This window comes from Amia ocellicauda, chromosome 10, assembly GCF_036373705.1.
Source record: "Amia ocellicauda isolate fAmiCal2 chromosome 10, fAmiCal2.hap1, whole genome shotgun sequence".
Classification (NCBI taxonomy): domain Eukaryota; kingdom Metazoa; phylum Chordata; class Actinopteri; order Amiiformes; family Amiidae; genus Amia; species Amia ocellicauda.
The window spans coordinates 38,020,393-38,045,277 of NC_089859.1; the positions used below are offsets into that span (position 1 = coordinate 38,020,393).

Consider the following 24,885-nt stretch of genomic DNA (forward strand, 5'->3'; position numbering starts at 1 on the left):
GTGTTTGTGTAAGTGTTTTTGGTAAAAGGAAAAAAATGGTATGGAGTATGCTGTTTGTTAATAACTAAAGAAACAAACTGTTTGAAGGGAGCTGTGTAAAATATTGACTTGTTTTCAGACTAATTGGTTTGTTTGCTGTGTATTTGTATTAAGGAAAAAGTGCTGCATGCATTGTTAGAAAAAAGCTTAATGCTTTCTTTTGCTGACTTTCCTGAGCTTTTCTACAATTAAAACCCCTGATATTTGAATGAACAGAAACATGTTTCTCTTATGGATGAATAAATATAGATTATTTTAATTTAAAAATGTACACAGTGTTAAGGTTTTAACTTTGTAAAATGTGGGGTTGATGTTTAAATCCCACATTTTAGAATACCCTTTTAGAAATTCTAAAATAACTAAGTAAAACAAACTGATGACTATGTGTATACCGATCTGACCAACAACAATACTAACAGAAAATGCATCTGATTAAAATACTTACTTTACCTCAGGCTGCATTTATGACAAATTGATATTTCAATAGAATACACAGCTACATTTAAGATATTTACTGCACTGTTTTGCTGGTGTAGGTTATACTTATACATAATAATGTGAGCATTTTAAAGAACCATGTTAATTATGAAAAAGCAGTCAACGTCCTCCCCCCCTTCCCTCCTCTTGAAATAAAATACTTTTCTTGTTATACTTTTTCATTAAACAAACCTACTGAAAAATTCCAAACCCTTTGTTGTATTATTACATCCTGGATTTTATTTATTTCCATATGACAAAAATAGTAACCTAGACTAAGACATCCATTTCAATCAGTAGATGTGTCAAGCCAACAAGGTATACTAATAAAAAATATTGGATCTAGGTATCAATTCCCAGCTGGTTCGAGGTGGTCTTCCAGCCCTACATGGTATCACAGTATAAAAATAGTGTCTTTCTTTACCATGCAGAGAGGAACAGCCAATTCCTCGAATACAAAATGGGTTCAGTCTTGACTTTACCTTCAGCAACCATCCTATTTACAGTAACTTAATCACTTTTTTATTTTATTCTGGAGGAGAGGAGATTAACACTACATGGTACCAAGTAACTAACAAAAACAAACAAATAAAACACACACACAAGGAAAAAAATAAATTAAAAAACATTCAGCTGCTGAAATAGAGCAATATTAAGCCACCTTGATATTTTTTGTCCATTAAGTTATAAATCTCTCCAACACGTGGTGCCAAAAAGAAACAGAAATGTGTGTAAATACACCAGGATGACACATGGTAATTGCTGAAAACAATCTGTTTATAGTCCTTTACACCCAGTAAGAATATACAGCTGTAAAAGTCTTCAATCGTTTTGTTTTTATATATCTATATCTGCTTTTCATTTAATCATATGAAGGCTGAAGCAAGTCAGCCCCTTACAGTAAAATGGTGAGATATGCAAGAACAATCTTCCATACCAAATACATTTTCATGTCCCAGCCAGAGGGGGAAAAAAGTGTCTTTCTTGTTTTTTTCATTTTAAAGAGACAAGGAGCATTTAACTACTCTTTGATGTTGCACAATATCATGGTTCAGTTGTACAGTTTGTAACAAAGGAAGTTACCATGATCTTTAAATTCCACCATGCTTTCATGAAAAATAAAAATTAAAAATTAAAATTAAATGAGGTAGTACACAAAATATACACTGTTAGTTCAAGTTTAAAAAAACCTCACACCCCAACCTCACATCATAGCTTTGAGATAAAACTATCCATATTATTGTGATTATTTTAAAACAACCACCACACCTAATATGTTGTTTTTTATGATCAAAGAGCACTGTGCTTTACAGCAATACAAATAATAATATTAAAAAATAAAAAGCAGCAATGAGTAGGGAATGAAATCTTATATTCATAAATTGATTAACGGCAAATGTTTTTCTTTGCATTTCTGTCATAAACAACATCTATGTAAATAGAAAACATCCCTTTTTTTGTATGGAAAGCAAAGCTCCAGCATATCAACACTCTTCTCCTACATTGAACTAAAGGAACAAATTTACGAAAGACGTCAAATGTTAGTTTCTCTTTATTTTTGTTTTGTAGAGGACAGAAATGTCTCCCCAGGAGGTGTATAGCTGTCACATTCAGAGTGACATAAAAGTCTGCATCTGGAAGATTAATTTGATGGTGTGAAGCATGGATTTTGTTTCCAAAAGCACAAACTATGAAGCAATTTAAAACAAAATTGTGTAGTTCTCTCAAGGAATAACATAAATTACAGACAAACCTTTGTATTTTAAAAAGTGCAGACACATAACCATAACAGTTCCCCTCAAATTATAAAATCAACTTTATGTTTAAACTCTATATTTCATAAAAAATATGCATACATTTGTTTATTTAAGATTTGTCTGTAATTTTTTTCTTTTTCTTTCAGACAACAGTTTAATTTCTGAACAGGTTGTCTAGTAATAGCACAATTTTCAAAATAGCAGCTAAAGGAGTCTCAATTTCTACTATGTACCATAATGGCACAAAATCATCATGCTAGACTTTCAAATAAAACTAAACAATGTTTTTTTGTTTTGTTCAGATAAAATGACTTTTTTGTCTTTATTGAAAGAAACATTTATATTTGTAGTCTGTAGTTTAGAAAAAGGATCAATAAAACATTGGGGCTATTAAATATATTTTCTTTTACCCGCATTTTTTTTCCAATATTATAAATACTAAACACACTGGACATTAATATAAGACAATGTTGGGGCACTAAATGTACAGATTAAAATATTTCAAACATGTTCAAGTTTTTACTTCATGTGAAGAAAAAATATTAGGTGAGCACTAACTTTAATCTCATAAATTCAAGGCCCTTTTCACTTAGAGCATACAGTAACTGCAAAGTGACTAACACTAGATCAAGGCTAGTCTCTTTATACCCACACAAGGAGTAAACCAGTGTGTGTCAGTGTGACAGATCAAATCAGAGGCTTGCTCAACACTGTAAAATGTTATTTTTTCTTTATAATGTTTTGTTCCCCAAAAACAGTCAAATGTACTGATAGAAACCAAATGTACCATGCCAATTTTTGCAAGACTACTGTATCTCAATCAAGAAACAATGTATTCTTGGTATGAGTAAAGTAGCAATAAATCAAAAAGTAAGGTAAGATAGACCAATCTCTAACACTACAGTTGCCAGAAAAAAACAAAGAAAAAATGAATCTGTACATAATATAGTACATAAATGTTATAGTTCCAACTGATCAAACAGTTGCTTTTGCATCAAGAGCAGTCTTTCAGTTGATACCGATTTCTTTGTTGTCTTCAAGAAACCTAGAAAATGCACGATTTGCTCCGACATCTATGCTTGTCTTTTCTAAACCAGTCATGGGTGGGCTGTTTCCTGTGTGGGCCCTGTCCATTCCACTAGACAAGCTGTTTAAAGATGGGATACCACCCCCACCTAGACTGACAGGGAGCTGAGGGATTCCCCCATTTTGTATGACCGAGATCTCATTGTTCTTCATGGCCAGGCCATTGGTGATGGCTGCAGCATATTGGTTCCAGAAACTGGGGTCCACATTCATAGCTCGGGCAGCTAGGTCCTTCTGAAACATCTCGGTGAACTTCATGGCATCGCCCCCCAACAGTGCCATGGGGTTCTCTACTGAAAGACGTCGTCCCCGTCTGGCGGGCGCATTGTTCCACATGTGGGTGCCCATGTGAACCTAGGTAAAACAAAATATGAGAAGAAAGTGTGAGTTAAAAGCTTTCCAAGAGTCTTTATCCACACAGCATGCATTGCTTTTGAAACAAAATCAGAACTTCACAAATTCTGGGAGAAGTACATCCAAGGCTGTTACACCTAAACATTAATTAATTACTTGTTTATTTGGAGTTGTAAATGTGGTTGGGAAGACAGGAATGCTTGGGAGCTACTGTCTTTACTATCAATAAGACATTCAGTACCTTAGGCCTTAATAAAATGAAAACTTCAAACTACATGCCAATTTCTAATTTAAGATAGGTCAATTGGTGGTGTATTTTCTGTTTTGGCAGCAAATCTTGCGCCTACACAATGTAAATCTCCCATCCGGTACTAGGTAAGGATACTGCAGCTGCTGAGCATATTTAATCCAGACATGAATCTACACTGCAGAGAAACAAATAAAAATGACCAAAACCTAAATAAAATCAATCATTTATGTTAATGAAATAGATTAAAAACTAAAAATGTTTACAACAAAATCAAACTAAATATTGACACTAAACTATGTTGTTATAATTTATTTGGTATAATATGTTTATAATTGTATTATAACTTTAAAAAATATGGTTAATATCTAGTTTACTGCACAATTCTACACTACAGCACAACTGTCTAATGTTGTCATCAACTGATCAATGTCAGAGATTTCCCTCAAAAACGTTTACAGTAACTATTTGCAAGTGCTGGTATAATTCAGCTCTCATGACATAGATTACCTACTTAACCATTATGTACTGAACGGGTCAATTGCAACTAACTTGCAGAGTTAGTACGGAGCTCTGTACTAAGTTGCGTACTAGCTAGTACGGTACTATCTCAGGATCAGGATTGCAATTAAAAAAGAGGCGGAGCAAAGTTGGAGACTAGCTGATCCCCATCTTTACTACCGTACTAGGATTGGGTTTGTTGTTATGCTACTAAGCAGGAAATGAAGTCAGTGAAGAGGCCGGGCCTCGCCTCAAACCCGGGGGTAACGTGCTAATGCTGCTGCACTTTGGCAATGCAAATCGAGTTAAAATGCGAATGCCATATAACAGGATATAATGATACATTTATTTTAGTAGCATAATCAATAATACAATTTCTGGAGAAATGTTTTTTTATGTGATGTTACATATATATATATATATATATATATATATATATATATATAGTATTTATGGCACAAAAATATACAGCTAAAGCTAAATTGCATTTCCCATTGCACTGTATTTCCCCAAATGAGACCCCAAAACATTATCTAGACTAAATATTTAATACTTTGGTCTGAATTATTTTAACGAAAATAACAGGTGTAATGGAGAGGCGGAGGTTCGGAGCAGTACCTCCAACACCACCCCGCTATACAGAGCTGCAGCCCCCGAGCTTGAGCTCTCAGCTCTGCCTGGGCACGGTATACTACTATAGTATATTGGCATATACTAATATACGAAGTCGGCTATAGTACACAATTTTATTATAATTTATATAATTTATTAATATAATAGTGCATTGCAATTCTAGCTGGGTAATAATTCCTAGATAGCTTTCAATATATTCTCAGTTATTTCATAGTATTTAATAAAACCTAGACTGACACTTTATACACCGGTTCTTATTTTAATTATGATTTTTGTGACCTGTGGTGTAAATTTCACCAGTGTACACTAGAGCATTATTAATACATTACATTTTCTCAATGCCAAAAACAAAAAAGTAACTATTTGATATGTAAAACAAAACGATTTGTGTTTATGAATCGAGTTATGAATAGTTCAGTCAATACATTGTGATTTGGCACATTTTGGTCCCCTTAGTACGGTACTATCCATAGTTAGTCTGTAGCTGGAGTAGGACTAAGTTAGTCCCGTACTTAATCTCCTCTAGAGGGCAGCAGCATTTATTTTGGGGTTCGTTGCAATGGAGACCCTTTTTTAATCCGCAGCTGGGAACGAATTTCAGCCGCCGAGTTCGTTGCAATAGGTATTAAACTTGTGGACTAGTTTAGTACAGAGGTGTGCACTAACCACGGGATCATCTCCAGTTAGTACACTGCTAGTTAGACCCAATATGTCTTAAAAAACAACAACAATGGAACAGAATGTAATTTTGAAAACAGACAGTATGTGCAAAATAACCAAGGGAGAGGCAACAATTTTCTGAAGTGTCCATCAACTGCTGTGGCATTGTCTCCAGAAGTACAGTATGTGATTTTTCTCTTTAAATCACAATTGTAACAGTATTACATGATTTTTGAGCAGGAGCTCAATTCTGAATCAGCATGTGAAATGTTAAGATGCTAAAACTATACTTCTATAGTCTAGTGACTAACTAACTGAAACTATAATGGAATAATAATTTTAAATACAAATTAAATATAAATAAAACAATGTTTAAGGAAAAAAATCTAATCATGATAGAGCTGAAAAAGCACTAAAGAAAGGCCATAACAATGTAGCATGTTGCTTTTGAGTTAATTGTATACACATGACATGCTCATTACAGGATCATATTTTCTTTAATTCTAAATAACTAAAGGTGTTAATTGATTTATGACACTTAAATTAATACAAATTTAGTACCACAGATGCTTACTTTTATAATTGATGAATTGTGCTTAACAATAAAAAAAAAGAATAATTAGAACAGATTATTTACAAATGTCACATCTTATAATAAAAGCAGAACCTGATATTATGTCATTCAACATAATGTCTCAAGCACTTTTATTCCATTTGATGGTGTTACATAAAGAATACAGTGGTAGCAAATTTAATAGAATAGAATAAATGAGCGCAAATGAAAAGTTCCAAGTTCACAAATTACAAAGGGAACCAGAGAGCAATTTTAAATTTTCTGCAGGTTTCTAGAGAGCAATACATTACTTGTATACATTAAAGGAAATTAAAAAAGCTGTGTGTGTGTGTGGGGGGGGGGGTTAAAGGGAATATATATGTTGAAAAAGGATAGATAAAATAATTAAGTAAAAGGCATAATTATTATTTTATTATAATTTATTTATGTATTTGCCTTGAAACAGTACTAATAATGGTTTATAATAGCTGAATACAAAACCATTATTACTAATCAGCTAGAATAATTTCATAAAATTTGCTATGTCTGGTAAACTGCATTTGTGTTATCCTGTTATAAATGTCATTCGTTAGCACCTAACTGTATATAAAGGAAAGAATCCTGGTGATACACTCTGGCTGTTTCTTCTATAGTATACATGAAAAATATACCACTGATGAGAATGACAACGTAGCATGTACTAAATTATTAAGTCTTTTAATCTCATGCTAAACTGTAGAACCACACAAACTACTTTAAGAAAAGGAAACGCAGGTGCCTTAATCTGCATAGTTTAATGAAGGATTGTAATGCTGAAATAAAATAAAATAAAATAAAAAACATTAGAAATATACATTTTCCAAAAAGCATAGAAGTATACTGTGGAGTACAACAGTAAACTGCTTCAGCATATTAAGGTTAACTACAAAAACAATGCCATAATTCTGTAATAAATGAATAACATCAACAATAAAAACTACCTTGTATAGTTTGGAAAACACTCCTAGCCATGTATTAAAAAAGTAAAAAAGTAACGATAAGAAATGTACAAATATATGGGCTTTTCCATTTGTGTGTGTCTCTCTGTATACATATGATTTAAAGGGATCAAAGGGATCAAAACATTTATAAAACAATTATATTATTATTATCATACTTATTATAATTATAATAAAGTTATCATTTGTTTATTCTTAATGTTTTACATTCAACATTTTGATATTGGTTTCAACATTAAATAAAGGGGTATTACTTTTTTATTTTATTATTATTTTGTAAGACCAATATTCAGGAACACCAAAATATGTGTATTATCTTTCACATTTGATACAATATTTGGTATATTGATCTGATTAAAATAGAATAAATGCATATATATATTTTTTTTTTATAACAATTATAATTTATTTATGCTGTTGACATGTCTTTCTCTTTCTTTATCTGTATATGTTTTATTGTACAAATAGTCATGTTTTATAGAATATTTCATAACCGTACAAAGAACATTCGGCAACTTTGTCTAGGGAGTGCTAAGCTGATCTATACAGATACACACACACTTTCCTTAAGTATTTCAGAACTAATACACAATTTATAGCAGTCTTTTTTTATAGTATATATATATATATATATATATATATATATATATATATATATATATATATATATATATATATATATATAGACAGAATTATAAATATTTGAAAGATCAGCTTCATACCTTCAGATTCCCTTTAGTGGTAAAAGCTCTACCACAGATTGTGCAACCAAAAGGTTTTTCACCCGTGTGAGTGCGTTCATGGATCTGCAGAGCGCTTGCTGAGGAGAAGTTCTTTCCACAGGAGTGGCAGTTGTGTTGCTTGGGCGTCCGGCGAGGTGGTGGCGGTGCCAGCATGGGGGTAATACCTGGACTCATCGCCGTCTGGGGCACAGCAGGAACCTGGATACCAACCGGGAGGTGTGGACCATCGCTTATGGACATCGGCTTGCTGTGCCCGTTCACTTCAATTTTGATCATGCTGGGTGCTGTGCTGGTAACCAGGCTAGTAGTACTTTGGCTCGGACCTAGAGTAGAGTTGGGTTCAAATATCTCAGAAGGTAGCTCTTTCAATTTGTGTGTCAGTAAGTGCTGTTTTAAATTACCCACAGTGGAACAGACTGTGCAAATAAATGGATGCTCTTTAGTATGGCTACAGTAGTGAACTTCCAATGCACTCTTACAAGCAAAAGGTTTGCCACAGATATTACAAACAGTGGTTTTACACTTACCACGTTCTCGGCTGAGGAACAGCATGCTGAAAGGAGATTCCTCTTTGATGATGGGTCTGCCAGGATGGGTCTGGGTGGCTGTCAGATCAAGCGGGCCTCCATTTTCAAGTGCAGGGGATGGAGTTTCCGACTTTTCAGACTTTACTGTTGCTGCTGCATCTTGGGCCTCTTCTGGATTGTTGGCGCTGGGAGACTTGGAACGATGGCTCTCTGTGTTGCTGTGAGCAGGGGACAGGGCCTGCATGGAGTTGGATGATTCTGACATCGCTGGGCTTCCTGCGCTCTGGCTCTCTAGGTCCCCCACAGCTGAGGAAGAGTCATTTGTCAAGTGATCACTCTCCATGCACCCATTCTCAATTGACTTCAGTCCAAAAGAGTGCTGCATGCTGATTGTGGAGTCGATCATTTTCATTTGGTTTTCCAGGGCGGCAATGCTGGATATTACAGAAGGTGGTGAATTTGGGGACAAGCTGGAATAGGACATCAAGGGTTTGGAAGGGTCATTTTCACCTTCCTTGATCTCTGCTTCTTCTTCCATGGAATTTTCATCCATAAGGTCATCATCATAGTTGCTCATGGCATCAATACTCTTTTCATCGAAGGAGAGGTCAGTGTCCATGCTGTCCTGGAAGCCCTCTGGCAAAGGTGTGTTGGGAATCTGCCCTCCCATGTGCATACGAATGTGTTGCTGCAAGACAACAGCGTTAGTAAATTTCTTCTGGCAGATGGGACACGAGTGCTGAACCCGAAGAGGGGGCTTGGCTCTGTGGACTCCAAAGTGTGTCTTCAGATTGCCTTTTGTGGTAAATGCACGCCCACAGATTTTGCATTTGAAGGGCCTCTCCCCCGTATGAATACGATAGTGCATCTTTAGGGCACTCTGACAGCTAAGCACACGGTGACAAATGACGCACTGATTGGGGTCTGTCATTTTCTTGTCAATGTTCTCCACAAGCTGCTGCAGCTTTGAGGTCTCTGAAGTTTGCATAGAGTCTAGTAGGCCACCAAAGGGGAACTTTGCCTTAAATTGATCTGAAATCATTGGAAGTAAGGGGTTGGAGATGCTAGAGGGGGGAGTGCTGGGCTCTGTGACTAATGCCGTTGTAGCATTGATTAAAGCTGAGGGAATAGCTTGGCTCACTGGGATGCAACTGTCTCCAGGCCTTGTTGTGCAGTTTGGGGGCAGGTGAACTCCCTCCGGTTTCAAGACTGGTGGTGCCTCACTGCCAGTATTGGGCTGTGGGGATTCTGAAGCTGCTGGAATACTAATTTCTGTATTGTTAAAATTGGGAGATAAAGATGCACATTCACTGGAAGCAGGAGAAGGTCTTTGTGGTGACCTGCTTAAAGGAGTAATACTTGGAGAATCATTGTAGGTACCCATACTAGGAAGAGTAGGAGGAAGCTGGAGCCCCACAGAGGTGGAAACCGTAGGTAAAACAGGCTTACTGTCCAACCATGTTGTCACTGGCTTTTCAGGAGGCAAAGACATTCCATAGGGGATGCCTGAGCTAGTGGGCACATTGTCGAGGTATTCTGGTACTGGGTATGGGTTCATCTGGATGTGAGGATACTTCTCTTTATGCCTTTGAAAATGAACCTTCAGATTTCCCTTGGTGGAAAAGCGGTTTCCACAAATGTTACATTTGAAGGGCCTCTCTCCAGTATGAGAGCGCAGGTGAATCTGCAGAGCACTGTCGCTCCCAAACACCTTGGCGCAGAACCTACATTTATGCTTAAAAAAGGGGTCTTCTGAGCTGGGTTTAGTGTCAAAGACGGACACGTTGGGTGGCTTCCCTTTACGGTGCTTCATCAGCGCAGACAGTGGATCCAGTGCGTTTGCAGTGGCAGCAATGCTAACTAAGGGGTTGGGGAAGATGACACTACTTGAGGAACTCTGAGGTAGTAGTGGCAAGTTGGAAGATGGGCTGAGGAGACTTCCGTGTCCAATTGATGGAGGGGTTGAAGCATTCCGTGGCTGGGTACAGCTATTGTTCGTGTTTGTGATAGGGCAGGGAGGCAGTAAAGATGTGACCACATTGCAACTGGAAGGGGGAAGGTTGCACTCAGCTGAGACAGAAGTGCTGCTGGGTAGTCCTGGATTGGCTGGCACACAGACAGGTTGGGATATATGTTGCTGAGATCCCTCCAGGGTGGACGGCAGTGCGCCAGAGGCCTGCCCATTTACAGCAGAGGGCACTGTAGCTGGTAGCTGATGAACTGGTGGTACAATGAAGCCCTGGAGCTGCAGCTGGTTGGAGGCTGTAACTGAAGATGGACCTTGGGAAGCAGCAGCAGGGTTGAGTGTTGGTTGCATCGGTTGGCGGTTCATCATTGCCACCTGGCTTCGGATCTGTTCGATTAGCTGCAACTGATGAATCTGCTGCTGCTGTAGGGCCATCAGCTGATCGAGAATCATGGGAATGGCCATGGTGGTCACCCCTGTATTTGCACCTGAGCGGGGGCTCTGTGAGAACTGTGCCACCGCTACCCTTGTGCTATGCAAAGTCTCCAAAGTCACATTAGTGTTTGGCATATTATAGTTCGTCATGGAAGATGGGTTAGGAATCTGAGGTAGAGAAAGAGCTGGTTCTGATGGAACTGGCTCAGGATCAGCTGCTTTTTCAGGAGACTGTTCCATCTCCATGGGTTCGTCCTCCTTCTCTGTGCTAGTTACTACCTCTGAGCTCTCATTTCCATCTGTTGGTGTGCAGCTCTCTTCCGCGTCCTCACTGTCAGCTGGGTCACTGGGGCAGCTTGGTGCTGGGGAAGGCTCAGAAGGATATTCTTGGGAATCAGGTGCTGCTTCGTCCTCATTCACAATCAGCACCATGGGGTTCTTGGTACAGTTTTTCTGGTGTTCCAAGAAGTCTGTCCACTTGAAGAACTCGGCGCAGCACTTTTCACACACATGAGTTTCTTCGCTTCCACTGCGACTCTCATTTCCACTGTCTGCATCATCCACTCCTTCTCCTGGGGTTGCTAGAAAAAACAAAAAACATTTATCAGACAATTAATTCCATACAATGTCCCCACCAAGTTTTAAGTTATTTTGATTTTTTATACATACCTGAAATCAATATATTTCCTTTTACTCTGTACAAATTGCCCTACTTCAACAATTCTCAGGACTCACTTTGTGTTTTCCATTCCCCTTCTACCAAGCTAATAATTTTCTTTGCACAATCCATCAAATTATGAGGCTCTATCAATTGTGGATACTGCATCTTAATGAAATTCCATAGAAGATATTGATTTCCAATATTTTCATACAATTCACAGCTGCCTTGTCAATTGGGTACAAATCAAGTCTTTGATGCACTCATTAGGATTCCCCTTTACTATCAAGCTTCCTCATTTCCACCAGAATTTGAAATGCCTTTGCCAGTTCACTTAACATTGCTAAACTATATGTAACCTTATTTGATTTAAACCACTGCCTGATTAACTGGACCCTTAGTCACTTAATTCAGTTCTTGTTAGAAAATGTGTATGCTGGGTTCATATAATAAAGCTCTGCTTTAAAACAAAATTATTTAGCAAACAAATAAGTCTGACAGTAAAAGTAGAATACAGTCTCTGATCATATTGTGGTTGCCTGAAATTGACTATAAAGATATATCATCTTAGGTCAGTGTCCTAAAAAAAATAGTAAGGCTATTTTAAAACCGTAAAAGAAATGTGCATTTTTTTAAAGGATAATTTCACATTATATATCATTTTTAGTGTCACAACAAAAGTGACAATTTCTATAAATGTATTTCCTTTGCCCTCAACAACATTCATTAGATCTCTTTTTAAAACCAGTAGTATTCAGTTACACTTATTTTGTACCTACTTTCTTCTGTTTTTTCTTTCAAAAAAGGACTCAACAAATTACATGTTAGTACCATAGCAGAAAACCCACTAATTGGTTACACATGTTTAATGACTGTTGCCACTTCCTCTGACTAGTGTTACCATCATGTGCCAAATAGCAAGCATGTTTAACGAACAGAATTCTAATTCACACCTGATCAAATATGTAGCAGCGCACGAATGAGAAAACCAGCGATAGTAACATTTAATTTTGATAAAGTGCTATAAATGTGTGGCTGGAGGGAATGGGACCTAATTATTCTAAGTTTCATGTTGTTCATGTCTGGTCTTTTTAATATTGTTAGCTACATCAGTGTTTTATTTCAATAGCTACTTAACACAAAACTCAGATGACATCAGTGTATGCATTCAGAACAAAATAAGTTAACTTTTGCTGATCCAATTAATGTCTGTACTGTATTAGATACATATACCAGTAGGCTCAGCAAGTGATCAAATTATGAGTAAGATTCATTTAAATAATATAATAGCAGGCAAAATCTTATATCATACATATGCCATATATTTAGAAGGATGTGGGCACTTGGAAAAGCTATGTTTGTGCTGTTTTTTTATGTTCTTTATCATCAATTAAAAAGGAATGGTTCTTTTAGGTAGTTGTATAAAACGGTTTCTATAAATTTAAATAATTAATCATGGACAGTGGACAATTTATTGGTAATGCTAAACAAATTGTCTGTATCGGATGGCAGTATTAACTGTTCTTCCAAACTGCTAGTGTTTAGTGTTCTTTAATAATTAGAAAAACACACGATTTTATAAAAATATATATTTTACAAATGTATATTTTTTCACAATTCATTTAAGCAGTGGAAATGTCAAATTTCCTTGTAGTAGTTTTCTTTCTATGATAAATTATACAGTTTAACTATTTTTGAAAGATCTTATCAAATCTTAAAAGCAGTATCTGAAGGATACATCTTGTTCTGACACTGTATTTATGAGAAACAATCGCCTCAGCCTAGCTACCCATTTCTGTATCTCAGCCTTTAGTCCAGAAACGCAAATGTCGTCACCTGACAAAGTTTTTATAGAGTGTGTCAGCTTTGTAATCCTTCTATATTAAAGACTGACATCGTGCTCAAAGGAAAGTTTGGCTTGTTCCTTCTCCTCTATCGTCATTTGTAGATGAGGCCGGAAGACACATTTCATTGCCTTTGCTGCGGCTTGGTCTTTTTAATTGATTCATTAGCATTGGAATTTATCATCCCTGTTGTAATTTCTTGCCAAAGGGTCGTGTCTACCATCAGGGTTTAGTTTCTTTCACATAATTCCTAATCAACAAGAGACCTAATTCTAATAGCTCCACCTTTTACACCCACAGACATATTAATGCTAATATGTACAATATTAATCTGTAATGCTCCATGATCATAATCAGAGACATAAAAAATGCTTATATATAGATAGATAGACAGATGGGTAGATGTATAAATGTTACAATCAGGTTGCTAAAAGATTAAATAGAAAAACATGTTGTTTCATAAATTACGCCCAATTGTACTACAGCTTTGCTTGTTTATTAATCCCACGACACTGTATTTATATTTCTAGGACCTTAACTGCAAACAGGGCAAAACAGCACACTGCAAATAAGCAAAACAAATGCACATAAACACAAATCTACTTAAATGATCAACTGACAGAACTACACATTTGCATAATTGAGGGTTGAAAGGTCAGTGTAAATTAGTAGGAATGGTTAGGGGTAGATTAATTATTAATTTGCACATTTCTTTCTTGAATATATTTGTGTGTGTGTGTGTGTGTATCTGTCAAAACAGTTGAAAGCATGCCGAGATACTTGCAATTCTGTTCTGTCATTGTGTTGCATAATAATACTTATTGTAAAACATTTATTTTGGGAAGGGTGGTACATGGTAAATACATTAATCTATACTTGTTTTATTAATATTAATAATTGTGTTATTGTTTTGTGTTATGCATATTATTATAAATCTCACATTTATAATACACAGTTTACTTTTGTAATTTATCACAATACTAACTTGTTTTAGCAGTAGTATGTTCACATTACATTTTTGTATTTAATGAGATTTGTTTTTCTTCTATTCAACAGTATAGTTCACTAACTGACTGAAGGGTATATAAGAAAATGCATTTGTTTCTGTCTAGAAAAGAAAGTGCAAAATTACAATTTATTTTATACACTATCCTATCAACATGAAACCAGCATCATTTTTTGACAGACAGAAAATGTAAAATACATATTTAGTAGAGTATATGGAAAGATAAAGTCTCTCTCTCTCTATATATATATATATATATATATATATATATATATATATATATTTTTTTTTTAATAATATCTTAATGATAGCACAAAATCCACTCAATCAAATATTTATTTATTTATTATAATCTTTTCTGCTCTTTGTAATCTAATTCTCAGTTTGTAAAAACTAATTTTGTCACAGAATAGTCTGGAAGTAGTCTAGTCAATCAGTGTTTTTGTTTGTATAAACCAGAAATATTTATATTTTGCATCCAAATGACTCGACACATATATGTATTTGCAGTATAAAATGTTACATTTTTTTATAAGAACGCTTGAAAAAGTATTATTAATTTAAACAATATTAAACAGAGCTATCACAATATCCTATAAATTGTCTTATTAGAAAATTGCTGGAGTTCAATACTGTTTCTGACCAGCACCGGGACCTTTACGGGTTGAGTGGTCTATCCATATCGTCTCTAAACGACACTGCATGAAATGCCACGCTCATGCAGTTTAATCAGCAACTTTTCCCCTATTGGATTTCTTAATTTTACATCTTATTTATTCAATTTACAGTTTCAATTAAAAAATAAACCATAAACTGTTAGTGCAGCTTTATATTTCTCAGTTTATGAATCCATAATAATGTATAATATAAATGAAATGCTCTCCACAAACAAAGACATTTTTTTTACTCTAATTCATTATTTTAGATTCTCAAGAGATTATTGTGGGTGTGACATATAAAGAATGGGTTAACTGGGTTACCAAAGGCACTGCTACAGAGATTTGCAAGGCTAGTTGGAGCATTCTTTCCCCATTATGACAATGTTGCTGTGGTGGTTTCTAAAGCAGTATGTGCCAGAAAAGACTGGCCTAAGGGAACTGAATGATGACAAAAAGGTCACTAATGTATTACAAATTATATATTTTCTATATATTGTTATATTTGTTTGTTCCTGGTTTTGTTTATCACCTGTATGAACTATTTTTTTTGCAGCTGTTTTTGCAATTGTTCAGATGTTTTGTGGCGTCCTGTTTACAGAAAACCCAGCACGGAGGGAATCTTTATATTAATCTCATCAAAATGTTACTTTAATAAAGCACTGACCACTGTATAAGTATTTTAGTGAATAATGCATATCTTAAACTAAATAAAATACAAGTCTGTATTTTTCATCTTTTTTTAAACATTGTTGATTGTGGTCATAATACAGGTCTTTAGAATTATTATTATTATTATTATTATTATTATTATTATTATTATTTTATTTATTTATTTATTTATTTATTTATTTATTTATTTTTGTCTTCAAGACATGTTTTTCCACAATCTTTAAATGATGTCTCTAGCATACAAATTTAAACCACTAATACGACATGTTGTAGCAGATATTGATTAAAAACAAGCTATCAAATCCATGGAAAATGTAACCAAAAAATAACAATTCTTAAACCGTATTCTTAACAATTTATTCAAAACACACACTTGTCACACAAAAGCTAAGAGTTTTAAAAGTATATAATTTTATATAAGAGACAACTTTTTTTAAATTCCTAAAGAAAATAAAAAAAAGGTGTTTTTCATCCTTTAAAATCTGCTGTGGATCATTCCAATTTTTACAAGGTAAGACATTCTTAAAAAAAAAGAACAAAATTATTTTCATTACTCTTTTCCAATGCCTTTTTATAAAAGTAAAAATTACAATAACATAAAAAGACAGTTAAATGTCTACTCTACAGCTTTTGCTGACATAAATCTAATCTAATTTATACGCAGCTGTTTATTTTATACATGCAGTCTCCAATGGCATCACACATTCATGTATTTCCTAGGTTACATACCACAAGATAACAGGCTAGCCAGCAGCTTAACAGAAGTTCTATAAATTAAGGAAGGTGACTGGCAACACCCCATTTATTTTAATAATTTTAAGTATTTAAGAAAACTCTGAATCCTTCAAATAAAAAGTTGAATCGCCAGAGACTAAGCACAAGCTGTGAGACAGAAGGAGGGGAATAAGGATGCCTGCTGTGTTTAACAATGTAGAGAAATTCCTGTATGAATGACACTTTTTTTCCATTGCTCCGCTGTTTTGCAAAGACTGCCAGTTAAGAGGATGAACAGTGGAGGGCACTCTTGATATACAGACAATATCCTTGTCTCCAGCACACTTATTATGATGTATGTGCTGGTCCAAATCTCTGCATTTGTCTCATAACTAACACCTGTGGTACAGTCATCCAAGAGTTCTTGCTTTCATGGCCACTGCCTTTTTAATGAGTACAGTAACTCTATTTGCTCTCAAACAGTGGAGCCTTTGTGTGTGTATGTAGATACTGAGCTGCTAAAACATTAACGATTTGTTTGTATATGCTTATGATACAGTACACAATAATGAAACTTTTGTTTTGGGATCCACATGACATCATAGATTAGTGCTCTCGATTGGGCATCATATTTGTGAGTCTTAAGAATTGAACTGTAATTAAAAGAGACATCTTTGTGTGCTAAGAGGCAGCTCCTTCCAAGCTTTTTGTCACATGGGTGGTCCTAAGATCTCCACCAAAATTAAAAAAAAAAAAAAGCCAAACAAAGCTACACAAAGGAAGTAATCAGCAGCCATGTTGTCACTGCTCTTTCTAGAAGTTACTGAGTTTTTTTAAACCTTATAAAAAACAGGCTGTCTACTGAACTGAGTTTAATTATGCACAACTGTATGCCACACTTATATGATTATTATTTTTTAGTTTTACCGAATTAACCAGACACAGAAGACCAAAAGAGCTAAACAGATTTCATTCAAATTACTACTTTAAAAGAGGTAGAAAACACTTGCAGTTATATAGCACTCAATTAACATCAGTGTACCCTGAAATATCCAAAAAGGCCAAGTCTTTGGTCTGTAATAACATATTGTCACAGTCTAAACTTATACAGAAAAACAAAACAAGGCTCCCCTAATGCCCTGTTTGTAAAATAAGACTATATATATATATTACTGTGAGTGCAGAAATTCAATGGTAAAGGTGTCTGCCGTGTAGCACACTCCCAAGAATCTCAAGTTAACACTCAAAAATCTGTGTTAACACTTTCACGAACACGGGTAAGCTGTGCTGCCAAGGTCAACGGCACAGATGTACTAATTGTATTATGAGCTTGACATCTAGCGGCCACCCCTGGCAGGGCATGGCAGGCAAAGGTTAAGTCAGCAGGCTCTATCAAAGCACTTCTAACTACCCACCCTGAGGGGGAGGCCATCAGAAGCTTGTTGGCACTCCATGCAATCCCACCTTTTCAGGGACATCACACAAAAGGACCCTAATGTGCTACATTTGACAACAATGCAGGCCTAACACAAAAGCAACGCACAAAAAGGTCAAATCAACTCTAGGGTTTAAATAATGAATAAATCCTAATTAAACACTGGTTGTGGAGTGAAAAGAACAGCTGTAGGCTCCTGTTTAATTCTACCCGACAAAAAAAGTCTCTCTACTTCCCCCCAACCCCTCAAACTATAACTTCACCTCTTAGCCTGTACCAAGAATGATTTTCTTTTCTTTTTGTTTTTCTGGGAAATGAACAAAATACTGCTCAGGTTGTGCAACATATGAAGTGGGTTTGACAGAGCAAACACAAGTGCTGAGGGGACAGAGATTTTGGGAGCGACTGTGTGCAGAACAGATTTGTAAAATTTGAATAAAATTGATACAATCTTACAAACTGCTCCAGGTTCATTTATTGCGTTAAAACATTAAATCTGCCATGTGATGTGATTAGCTGTGCAGACATTAGTAGAATCTTGTTATATTTGTCAAACAAAAGCACACAAAAAAAAATGAGATTCCTCGTTTTATATATATAATGAGAAAATATTTAGTCACAAAATACAACAGGGAATATGCTAGACTTCCAAGTGATATAAAAATGTAAATACCAGGTTTCAAATAAATCCAGATTTCACAATGTTGCTCCTCTTAGCACATCAAAATTTTTGTATTACTTTAATAACACAGTGTGGTTGGTCTTATATCTTATTTTAAAAGTGGCAGCAAGTGGAAGATTCCACTGTCATTGAAACCTGGAATACTGTGGTAAAGACACCTAATATCTCTTTATTTTCTCTTTAGAAAAAAAAATATTATATATAAAAATACACACATATGTATAGCCTCTATTTATGTACAGCCCTTATATTTGGGTGTATGAGTGTGAGTACATATTATGTATGCATAAGTACAATTATCTATCTCCCTTTCTTTCTATGAATTCATGCTTTATTATTATTTTAAAGTGAGTAGTTAGTGAAAATAGAATAACAAAGATCTCAAATTCCAAGATTTTGATGCAGAGCATTTTTCTTTTTAAAGGCAATACAATACAATAGGAACCTGAACTGCTTCAGACTTTCAGTCCCACTCACACAGACAACACATAATCAAACTGATTTAGCTATGTGAAATGCATAATTCGTATGATGTCTCTTTTCCAAATTACACAATCAAAAAGGACTAAAACTTATTGCAGTCTCACTATTTTGATTAATTACAGTTTGAGTTTAGGTCTACAGACATTCGATTAGCCCTACTTTAGTAGTCTTGGACTACTTTACCTTAAATAACATTGTGTAGTCCAAGACAATCTGCGCTCTGCATCTATGAAAAGAGCCCCATATGTTATATTCTAAGAATCTAATGAATTTTTCAAGCAGTTACTTCCTTAAACTGTTTGACATTTCTGTTTGATGAACAATTAACATCACCCCTTGTTGGTCTAATTAAAGGGTTCTTCCTTTTCTGTAGTATCTTCTATTGCTTCTCCTGGGTTAATATAGTTAACTCCACATTATTTACAATGCTTTTCACAGTAAAATAACAATGTGATGTAAATGTGAAACAACACTTAAGATATGATTCTTGAACAGTTATTTATTATTATTAATAATTATATTTTAAATGTATAGTTTCTAACAATACAACTTAATAGATAATTAAATTATCCACATAATTCATGTCAGTTTTTATCATGTATTTGTTTTGTATGAAGGCTCCAGTTAACCATATAGCAGGCCTTACTACTGAAATATTAATGAATAAATTTGTTTTTTATAATAATTTAAATATATATATATATATATATATATATATATATATATATATTTCAGAAGGAGGCGACACAATATTAGGTGAAACAATAAGCCAATAATTGGAGCAAAATCCTTGTTTCTGAACTTTCATTCAGCAGGATTGCTTATGATCAAAGATAAAAACACAAAAAAAAAAAAAACTTGTAAATGGGCCTCAATAATATTGACAAGAACATGAACATAACTTGAACATAATACTTATGTGTAATAAGTAGAGAATAATAATAATATTATACACCTTCAAAAGACAGAAAATGAAACTGCTGAGATTTGTTACGAACACCAAAACAGCTCTTAATGTCATCAATTTGAAATGCTGACTTCAATGATACCCTTTCTGTAAACTATCATAAAAAAGGGTATTGGTGTTTAACTCAGCTGTCAGCACATTACAGTGTAAACTGCAAGAAACCCAATCTAAAACTGATTTGCCATTTTCTCTGCACTGATACAACATACCACGGAGGGGAAGTTTTTCCCATTTGGTATAACAAAAATTACTTAAATGTAATACTAAGTGTCATATTTTGCTTTCCATAATACACAGAGGGAACAAATATCACATTCTTACAAGCAAATATGTCCTAATTTAATAAATAAGACATTACATTAAATCGAAATATATCTTACAATGTATTCATAAAGACAATAAGAATGTCTCATTCCATGTCTTTCTAGGCATGAAGAAAGTCCATAATTTTGGTTAGTGTAAACATCTGAATAGCAGCACTCTGATACAATATGTTCTTGTGTAAATTAAAACTACATATGAAGTATATGTCTCATTTTAAAAAGTAAAACATGTTTTCTACATGCTTGATACAACTCATTCTTAGACACAAAGATGCATATGATGAAGTTATATCATGATTGGTAAAAATAATTTGGCATTTATATAATATTACAGTATATATTTACATAAAGACATGGCACCTTCATATTAACATAGAAACATTATATAACAACTTGTATATGTATTAAAAGTAAACAGACTTTGATGATGAAATTAAAATTCAAAGACTACACCCTACACTCACAACTCAATGCTATTTGTTTCCCTTGTTTTTAAATATTGTGTTTAGTTTCTGTATCTGTGTATAGAGAGAGGGGTTAAGTTATTCACATACTTTAATAATAACGTTTAAAATATTCTACACTGAGATGCAGTGAGGTTCTTTAACAGAAAGACTCCCTCTTTCATTCGGCAAAAATGAATCCATTCAAATGATCATGTAGTCATTGAGGGCAATACAAAACAAACCAAGTGTGAGAAATTCTACGTGATGAAGTAAACAAAAAACATTTCCATGACAAAAAGATACTTTGCACTTAATCTACCCCAGCAAATGCAAGTGATTCCTTTAACCTCAACTCCAAATCAACTGTGAAAAAGATGTAAAAGATAAAAAGATCCACTAGAAAGTTTCCTGTTGTCTTTTCTCTTTTCCTTGTAATAATCTGTTAATTCACGTGAAGTTAATATTACCAAAAGCATTATCTACCTTTAACAATAATAACAACATACAGCCTATCCATATAATTTGATGTATTTTATAGAATTAAACAGGTTCCATGTAATTATGATACACAATTTTGATCAAATAAGAACAATATACCATTTATTATGGTATAATTTAACTTATTATATTAAATTCTGTCCAACCTTTATTGAAAATCAACTGAATAATGCAGATATATACATATGGTGGCATCTAATGCCTTAAATCTCATGTTAGATATAGTGAAACACATATACTATAAGAATGTATATATAATGTATACATTAGTAATAATCATAATCATCATAATAGATAGTACAAGGTATATATAATAATAAATGCATACATAGAGCCTGGTAGAGATTTGGAAACCACTCTGAAAATAACACGTTTCTGGGAATAATTTTTTGACTTGTTAATTTTCGTATATATAAAAGCAATTTAAATAATACTAATAATACTAATAATAGACATCTTTTAACAATTAACCTTTAAAGTTTCTTCTAAACTAAACTAGGTATTAGTCTTTCTGATACACCGATAACGCTTACACAGAGCTTTAACTTTTATTTCTTCTTTATCTTTATTTTATCCCATTGAATTATTATATATTTTACTTGAATTATTTTACTATTACGTGTTTAAAATGTTAATATCTGTCTGTCCGTCCATATCAATATTTATTAATTTACATGTTTGAGACTAAATAACACACCTTATAGACTTATATGAGACAACACACACACATGGAACCATTGCAGTTAATTTTCTTACCCAGTCCTTTGATTCATTATCTCCTGCGCTATTCAAGAACGCATCCCTCAACTTTGATGAACTACATTTTAAAACCTAAACTAAAAATACATTTTGAATAAAAAAGACATAAAAATGATAGTCTCTGAATTCCTCGTGTATATTGATGCCACAAAAATGTCGACTTAACAACACTAACGATCACTTACAACACAACAAAAATAAAGCAACAATAAAACGCACAACTTGAGTTGGCAACTGACAGTCCTATAAGGTAAAAAACTCAAAGCATGTTTCGGGAAAGCGTGTACTATCCATCTATCTAGTATCTATCTTATATTATTGATAGCTAGACAGGCAGATATACATATAAAGAGAGATAGATAGATAATGAACACAAACTGTTTAAAAAGTAACAACACTCGTTCAGGGCTATAATCTTAACTACCGAAGACACATACAATTTGAAAAAAAGTATGTTTTTAACAAATATTTGAAAGAGAGGTTTACCTCTTCTCCCCAAAAAATCCACACAAGCCATGACTACCAAGTCAAATTAGATCACTACTAAGTCCATATCTAATCTGTAAAATTACAGCGGATGTCAAAGGCTACGTTTGCATAGAGCGATCTTGATCTAGAAAAAAGTGGCTGCACGTTTTGAGAAATTGTGCAACTTCTGTTGACCTGTTTATTCGTAAAAAAAAACCTCCCACCACCTCTTTTCCGACCCACTACAAGACCTAAAGACAAGACACTTACCATTTTCAGAAACTACCTCAGCTAGTGTTGGCTCCTCGTCCGACTTGAGATGCTGTGGCTTTGCTTGCTTGCGGCGCGACATGCTGCTGGTAAGCTGCGAGTTGTTTCTGCTTTTTGCAGATACATCAGCAGCGAGCAAATAAAAAAAAAATGTTCACAAATAGTCGAGTTGCAAAATTACGGAAATTAGCTGGTGTTGCTGTTGTGTGGATTGCGCATGTCGGTATATAATTATGATAGTGAATAATGCATTGCGATTAATGGTGGTGTGAGAGGGGGATTGGCTGAGGTCCAGCGGACACACACTGGATATGGAAATGAGGGATGGACTCAGCAATTAGCTGTTTCACTCTCCAACTATCTGTCTCTGCTCACTATCCACCTCCTCCAACAACACTGCAAATACCGCTTATTACACCCTGCACTTAGGGGTCTTCACTTATGGAAGGTCAGGTTCTTTCCTTTTTTCTGTGGGGCTTCGCCTTCTAAGTTCTAAAAATTCATCTCAGCTGTTCTCGCTTCCCATCCTTCATTTTTCTTCCCCATTGCCTTTTAATACTTTAAAAGAAAAAAAAAAACTTCAGTTCATATTTTTTCATCTTTTTCTTCTTTGTTTTTGTCCCATGAATGTTATTTTCCTCTCTCTCTCTCTCTCTCTCTCTCTCTCGCTCTCTCTCTCCTTTTTCAAGTGCTTGAAAACTCCCCTTTCGGCTTAATTCTTCTAAATTGCCTCTTGTCTGGTGTGTATTTCTTTTTTACAGTTTCCTTCATTAAAAAAGGTCCTGGCCGATGGTTTGTTATTCCCCCACGACCACCGGTAGACACAGAAAACAAAAGTTTGTAAACATTGTTGCAAATATTTAGTTGTTGTTGTGATATCGAGGATTAGACAACTGTTGGGAGTTCTTGTGTTTTGGCAGCTTAATGTACAGCTGGTTTCGTTAAGTCCGTCGGTAAAATGAACTCCTGGTTATTGTTATCTTAAGTTTGTTTAATCAGTATCGGAGCTTTAGCTTTAGTCTTTCATTCGCGTTGGTTGCATGCATTTTTGCGATAGAAAAAGTTCTCCCGTTCTTCCCTTAAAAAATAAAGTTTTTTTTTTTTTTTTTTTTTTTTTTTAAGAAGTACACCGTAAGGTTAAAAGCGGTGTAGGTCAGGTTCTCTCTCCTCCTTTCCGCGGCTACACAGTCGGCTGCGCTGTACCCTCGCGTCGCTGTCCAAAGTCTCTGGTCCGCCTGCTCACATGAAGATGTTATTTAGGTTAGCGTGTTTTCTTCTTCTTCTTCAGTTGTTCGGATTCCATGTTCAGATGAGACGGTCATAAAAGTTTGACGAGGATTTCTGATGGATCTTTACAAGATGACCGCTCTGTTAAAACCAGGTTTGATGTTAGTGTTGTTGTCCTTGCCTATGCGCCCTGTGTGTAGACAGAGCAGTGTGTTGCGTGTGAGAACGAGTCTTAAGCTGTAAGTTTTAGTTCAGCCTCTATATTGCGTTGTGCGACCGCTAGGATGTACCACACAGTTACTGTTTGAACAGTTTCACATCCCCTATCCCAACAATCTCATGCATTTTCACCATTTCAGACACGTTTATATCATACAGTATTTTTTGTTTGTTTTTTGCAACCGTTATTAATGGTATTTTGTTTGAAATTATTAGTTTTTAAAACTCTTTCATTTAATAATATTGTCTTAGCCAGTAACACATGATCACTTCCACTCCATGTGATATATCATAATAGCACGTTGTTTATACAAATAAAGATTTGATGTATGTTCCAGCTTTAGTCAGCCACATTAAACTGATTACCTTAAAGTTATGATATGATAGTGAATAAAGAGACATTTAATTACGCATTATCTATCTATCCATCTATGTATCTATACAGGCTACAGAAAGACTAACAGAAAAATAGATACAAATGTTAATTTACGTAATTTTTACATGTTATCAGAAATAAACGATATGAGCACCGATTGCCTACTGCTTTTCAAAACCAATGTGCACATAAAGTTATTTTCATAA

The 24,885-nt window shown here is 34.7% G+C and overlaps 1 protein-coding gene across 1 annotated transcript; it reads right to left on the reverse strand.

Moving 5' to 3' along the window:
- Positions 1–729: 729 nt before the first annotated feature.
- On the reverse strand, positions 730–24,650 carry LOC136760584 (sal-like protein 3). Its single transcript, XM_066716059.1, has 4 exons — positions 22,858–24,650; positions 8,576–11,557; positions 8,028–8,371; positions 730–3,713 (listed from the first exon to the last, which is right to left on the reverse strand). The coding sequence occupies exons 1-4, from the start codon at positions 22,937–22,939 to the stop codon at positions 3,282–3,284; spliced, it is 3,840 nt and encodes a 1,279-aa protein (XP_066572156.1). The 5' UTR covers positions 22,940–24,650; the 3' UTR covers positions 730–3,281.
- Positions 24,651–24,885: the final 235 nt, after the last annotated feature.

Coding starts and splice junctions, on each gene's coding strand:
- LOC136760584 (XM_066716059.1), bottom strand. CDS start 22,939: ATGTCGCGCCGCAAGCAAGCAAAGCCACAGCATCTCAAGTCGGACGAG. Junction 8,372..8,575: donor GTTCCTCAGCCGAGAACGTG/GTAAGTGTAAAA, acceptor ACTCTACTCTAG/GTCCGAGCCAAAGTACTACT. Junction 3,714..8,027: donor CCACTAAAGGGAATCTGAAG/GTATGAAGCTGA, acceptor TGTTTTACCTAG/GTTCACATGGGCACCCACAT.